This window comes from Leucopleurus acutus (assembly GCF_964270905.1).
Source record: "Leucopleurus acutus genome assembly, chromosome: 7".
Lineage (NCBI taxonomy): Eukaryota > Metazoa > Chordata > Mammalia > Artiodactyla > Delphinidae > Leucopleurus > Leucopleurus acutus.
Genome location: NC_139150.1, coordinates 37,301,606 through 37,307,605, shown reverse-complemented (window position 1 = coordinate 37,307,605; position 6,000 = coordinate 37,301,606). Strand labels below are relative to the sequence as shown.

Below are 6,000 nucleotides of genomic sequence, written 5' to 3'. Positions count from 1 at the left end.
ATATCAAGAATACTAAAAAAAAAAAAAAAAAAAGAGTACTAAAATTGTTTTTAATTAAATTTTTTTATTGAACTATAATTGATTTACAGTGTTGTGTTAATGACTGTTGTACAGCAAAGTGATTCAGTTATACATACATATACATTCTTTTTTAAAATATTCTTTTCCATTAGGGTTTATCATAGGTTATTGAATATAGTTCTCTGTGCTATACAGTTGGACCTTGTTGTTCAGAAACTGTGAGATAATAAATGTTGTTTTAAAACACTAAAGTTTTGGGTAATTTGTTACATGACAATAGGTAATATACCAGGTGAATCTGATTGGTTTCAAAGTTCACGCTCTTCACAATTTTATTAGGTTGTTTCCTACTACTCTATACTGTTTCCAAGTGAGGTTGACTTTCCATCCTTTCTTGGATGGCCTCTGCATCCCCTAGGAGAATCCCTGGTTCCATAAGAGGTTTGTTTTTTGTTGTCTCCATTCTTAGTTCCAGAATGCAGAAGTTTAACACCTTTTTAGTCCCTTGCTCTTGAGGTTAGGACAGCTGGGCTAAATAGCTAGATATTTCAACCTCCAGCAGCCCAGAGAATGCCCAATATTTTTAGGGTCAGGCATCTTTGTTAACTAGCCTGGCTCAGCTGCCCTGCTCAAAATCTTTCTCAGGGTATTTCTCCAAATTTGGACAAACACTGCATAGGCCAAGTCTTCTTTCCTTCTCCAGGTTCCTACTTATATCATTTGGAGTGTCACTCTCTCCAAATGCTATATTCCAGTGAGAGGAGTCATATGCTAACTAGGCTTGTTTTTGGAGGGCAAAGACGGTGTTACGTTAATATAGACCCTCCCTGGGTCTGACAGGCAGAATCCAACTGGGCCAAGGGCTTACAAACACGGAAACTTGAGCTGATCTAATGTGGACTTAGAAAGTACCTAGTCTAATGGTGCTCAACCCTGGCATCACAGAATAATCTGGGGAGCTTTTAAAAGGTAGGATGCCTGAGCTCTACCACAAACCAATTAAATCCAAAATTTGGGGTGGATGAGGTGTTGGATCTGTACATGATATTATGTGCATTCCTGTTTTCTGCTCTGGTCTTTTTCACTTCCTCGCATGTATGTACATCATCCTGCCAGAAGTCCTCAGTTTAAAATGACTATCTTCTCTCCATCCTTCATTCAATAAACATTTACGGGGCTTCCCTGGTGGTGCAGCGGTTGAGAGTCCGCCTGCCGATGCAGGGGACACGGGTTCGTGCCCTGGTCTGGGAGGATCCCACATGCCGCAGAGTGGCTGGGCCCATGAGCCCTGGCCGCTGAGCCTGTGCATCCGGAGCCTGTGCTCCGTAATGGGAGAGGCCACAGCAGTGAGAGACCTGCGTACCGCAAAAACAAACAAACAAACAAAATAAAACATTTACGGACTGATTACTATACACTAGGCACTATATACAGACATTGGAAATACAATGGAGACCATGAAAACAGGTCTAGATGAGAACTGAGGTCTCCAGACATCTTCCTTTAGGCTGTCTTCTTTTTTTTTTTTTTAAGGAGGGTGAGACATTTGTTTAAAGTTTATTATTATTATTTAAAAATTAACTATAGCCCACTCTTTTAAAAATTTTTATTTATTTATTATTATTATTTTTGGCTGCTTTGGGTCTTCGTTGCTGCACGCGGGCTTTCTCTAGCTTCAGCTAGCTGGGGCTACTCTTCCTTGTGGTGCGTGGGCTCTAGGTGTGCAGGCTTCAGTAGCTGTGGCACGTGGGCTCCGTAGTTGTGGCTCCGGGTCTCTAGAGTGCAGGCTCAGTAGTTGCGGTGCACGGGCTTAGTTGCTCCGTGGCATGTGTGATCTTCCCGGATCAGGGCTTGAACCCGTGTCCCCTGCATTAGCAGGCGGATCCTTAACCACTGCGCCACTAGGGAAGCACAGTAGCCCCTTCTTTATTGAGGTATAGTTGACATATAACATTATATTAGTTTCAGGTGTACAACATAATGATTTGATATTGGTATACACTGCAAACTGATCACCACAGTAAGTGTAGTTACCATCCATCACCATACAAAGTTACAAAAGCTTTTTTTTCTTGTTAAAGTCCATTTTTTAAAATTGAAGTATAGTTGATTTACAATATTATGTTAGTTTCAGGTGTACAGCAAAGTGTGGTACGATCTTTTTAAATTGTTACAGTAAGCTGCAAGGGATAGACTCAGAAGGAAGTCCGATAGAAATTCTCAATGAAAAGAATCTGTTCTTGGGTGGAAGCCCCGCCCACGTGAGAGGGGCAGAAGGCTTCAATTCCCGCCCCACACAGGTGAGGGGGAAGCCCGCCCCTCTCTGCAGCAAGCCTAGTAAGTGTGCGGAGCCGCCTTCATTCTTTCACTAAGAAAAGCGGAAGGGGACCCCACCTCCTACGTGCCCGTGAGGGGGCGGGGTCGGCGGACTGGGCGTGAGTTGATTGGCTGGGAGGCGGGGCGCAACGGGTTGGCTCTGTCCCGGCGCTCTCCCGGATCCCGGCTGGAGTGAGGGGAGGGTGTCCCAGTCGCTCTTGCCTCTCAGCGATGGCGCCGCGGTGCCGCGCCCAGTCTCCCGCCTGCCGGCCGGTACTCACCACTATCGGGAGCCCGCTCAGACGGTGAAAATTGGAGCGGGTCCGAGGGAGCGGCGGGAGGCTGCCTGCGAAGGGGACCATGAGGAGCGGCGAGACCCGTGGGGTCGATAGCGGGAACAGCTGCTGCACCTGCTGAGAGGAAAAAGGGAGCGGCCCGGCGCAGCTGCGGGGCTGGGACGCGGCGGAGGCTCGCCGGCGCCTCGGCCATGTCGCTGCTCTGTGTGCGCGGTGAGTGCGCGGACTGGGGCGCAAGGGCGGACGTCTCCCTCGGGTCTCCACGGGCTTCCAGTGGGCGTCGGGTTACCACCTTTTCCAAACTTTACGTCCCATCCGTGCCTCGGGGAACCATTATGTTAACTCATTTTTGAACATTTAAAGAGTTCTTTCCATTCTCTCTTGTTTTTCCTTGTGCTCCTATGAGGGACTGTTAGCTCTCCGTTCCGGTGGCCATGTGACAGTGTTGTTGGCTGGCAGGCCCAGATGCTATTAAACAGTGTCTGGCGCTCTCCTCTAGCGAGAGTGAACGAGCTAGGGACCGCGGATAGTTGGTGTCTGTTCATAGCGGGCAGCCCCCTATTCTTTTCTTCCTTCTCCCTGCACGGTAAAACCTCAGTCGGCTTAGTAGCAGGTTCTTTTTAATCACGCTTTGAACGTGTAGTGGTACAGCTGTCACATCCCTTCTTCCAGCGTATTTCTTGGCTTGCACCCCTTTATTGCTGTCTTTGTCCCCTGCTCCTTCTGTGGGTTCTAGGCTAAGAATGTGCTCATATTCGACTTGGAAAGGTGTGTCGGCTTCTCTCCTTTTGGAGCAGAGCATAAGAAGTATGATCTATTTACTTCTATCACAGTAACTAAAGGTGAAGTCCTTTATTGCCTTTCCACTGACCCACCTAAGAAAATATTTTAAGGCAAGAGCTTTGGGATTTAAGATGAGGCAAGGTGCATGGACTAAGCTCCATGAGGGTAGAGACTGTTTCTTAATGGTTTTTGTATCCCGGGTGCCTGACGTAGTAGAAGCTCAATGCTGGTTTTGAATGAATGCAGGGACTGTGATTTTAGAGATTATCTGATCAGAAAAAGCAGGGTTTGGATTACCCATTGAATTTGATCTTGGGAAATTCAAGTTACAGCCTATCACATCTGTGTTGAGCTAGGTGGAATAGGGTGGCTTCGTTGTGAGTGAGAGAATTTATCCACAAGAACCTTCTCCTGGCACCTTTTACTGGATAGAGTTCATGTTTCTTTTGGCTCTATGGATTAGAAGCATTGTTGTTTGTGATCTCTGTTAAGCGTTTCCCCCAGCTTCTGGCAAATGGAACTGATTTCCTCTCTTCTCTTCCACCGTTGTTAAATCTGCTTTAACCCAGAATGGATTTGGCTCTTTCCAGGGATTATGAGACACACAGAAATTTTCTTCTTTCATGGTTGATTTTTCATTAATGAGAATTTTGCTTTGATTTTAGTAAGACATTTTCTCTCAGCAGCTGGGAATCTATTTTTTCCTTTAGATCCCTGCTGTTGAGTAGCAGGATTTGGGAGAGGTTGGGTTTTGCAATGTCTATTGGACAGTTTAAATCTCTGCTGCCACACTGTATTACAGAACTAGCCCTTATGAAAGATTCTTCAGGCAGGAGCATTATTGAACCAGAAATTCCTATTTAATTGAATTTAAACTTTAGAGAAGGAGCTGCTGCTGTTTTCATTTGTTCTCATATCAGGAAGCTTTCATTTTCTAGAAATTCTGTTAGCTAACTAAACTCTTTCTCTTTAATGTTACATTAGTCATATTTCTCCTTTTGAACCTGGAGGATTGGAGACCAGCAGGTCATTGTCTTTTGAATGTAGATCCTGAAGATTATTAATTATGGAAACAAGTGGCTACCTTGTACAGAAGTAGTCATATTAAATGGCAAGGTATTCTTGCTGGAGAAACTTACAGAAATGGATCAAAATAAATCTTTTTATTTTTAAAATATTTTTGTTATTTATTATTATTATTTTTAATAGATCTTTATTGGAGTATAATTGCTTCACAGTACTGTGTTAGTTTCTGTTGTACAAGAAAGTGAATCATCCATATGCATACATATGTCCCCATATCCCCTCCCTCTAGAGCCTCCCTCCCTTCCTCCCTATCCTACCCGTCTAGGTCATCACAAAGCACCGAGCTAAAAAATAAATCTTTTTTAAAAAAAATATTTATTTATTTATTTAATTTATTTTTGGCTGTGTTGGGTCTTCGTTTCTGTGCGAGGGCTTTCTCTAGTTGTGGCAAGCGGGGGCCACTCTTCATCGCGGTGCGCGGGCCTCTCACTATCGCGGCCTCTCTTGTTGCGGAGCACAGGTTCCAGACGCGCAGGCTCAGTAGTTGTGGCTCACAGGCCTAGTTGCCCCACAGCATGTGGGATCTTCCCAGACCAAGGCTCGAACCCGTGTCCCCTGCATTGGCAGGCAGATTCTCAACCACTGCGCCACCAGGGAAGCCCTGAAAAATAAATCTTTTTAAAGTGACATTCCTTGTATTATATTTTGGCAGTTAGGAATGTTGTTCATATTCAGAAAGAAACCTGTGTAATGATATTATATAACAACTCAATTTCAGTTCATCTTGGAGTAGAATTGAATTAGAAACTTTTTCCATGTAGTCAAAGACATACTGTGTTCTTGGATTGGAAGAATCAATATTCTTAAATTGACCATACTACCCAAGGCAATCTACAGGTTCAGTGCAATCCCTATCAAATTACCAATGGCAGTTGTCACAGAACTAGAACAAAAAAACCTTAAAATTTGTATGGAGACAGAAAAGAGCCCAAATATCCAAAACAATTTTGAGAAAGAAGAACAGAGCTGGAGGAATCACGCTCCCTGACTTCAGACTGTACTACAAAGCTACAGTAAACAAAGCAGTATGGTACAGGCACAAAAACAGACATATAGATCAATGGAACAGGATAGAAAGCCCAGAAATAAGCTCACACACCTATGGTCAATTAATCTACAACAAAGGAGGCAAAACTATACAATGGAGAAAAGACCGTCTCTTCAATAAGTGGTGCTGGGAAAATTGGACAGCTACATGTAAAAGAATGAAATTCGAACATTCTCTAACCCGTATAGAAAAATAAACTCAAAATGGATTAAAGGCCTAAATATAAGACCGGATACTATAAAACTCTTAGAGGAAAACATAGGCAGAAGACTCTTTGACATAAATTGCAGCAATATTTTTATCTAGAGTAGTGGAAATAAAAATAAACAAATGGGACCTAATGAAACTTAAAAGCTTTTGCACAGCAAAGGAAACCATAAACAAAATGAAAAGAAAACCCACAGAATGGGAGAAAATATTTGCAAACGATGTGACTGACAATACCTTAAT

General features: G+C 43.5%; 1 protein-coding gene across 4 annotated transcripts in view; it reads left to right on the top strand.

Annotated features, from left to right (window-relative positions):
• Nucleotides 1-2,539: 2,539 nt before the first annotated feature.
• Nucleotides 2,540-6,000, top strand: part of UNC13B (unc-13 homolog B) — a gene marked incomplete at its 5' end in the record, with an annotated part of 226,251 nt that continues 222,790 nt past the window's right edge. For all 4 annotated transcript variants that reach the window (XM_082842533.1, XM_082842532.1, XM_082842534.1 and 1 more), the window contains one exon: nucleotides 2,540-2,846. In XM_082842533.1, the coding sequence (XP_082698659.1) occupies nucleotides 2,825-2,846 (22 nt within the window). The remainder of the gene's footprint in view (nucleotides 2,847-6,000) is intronic.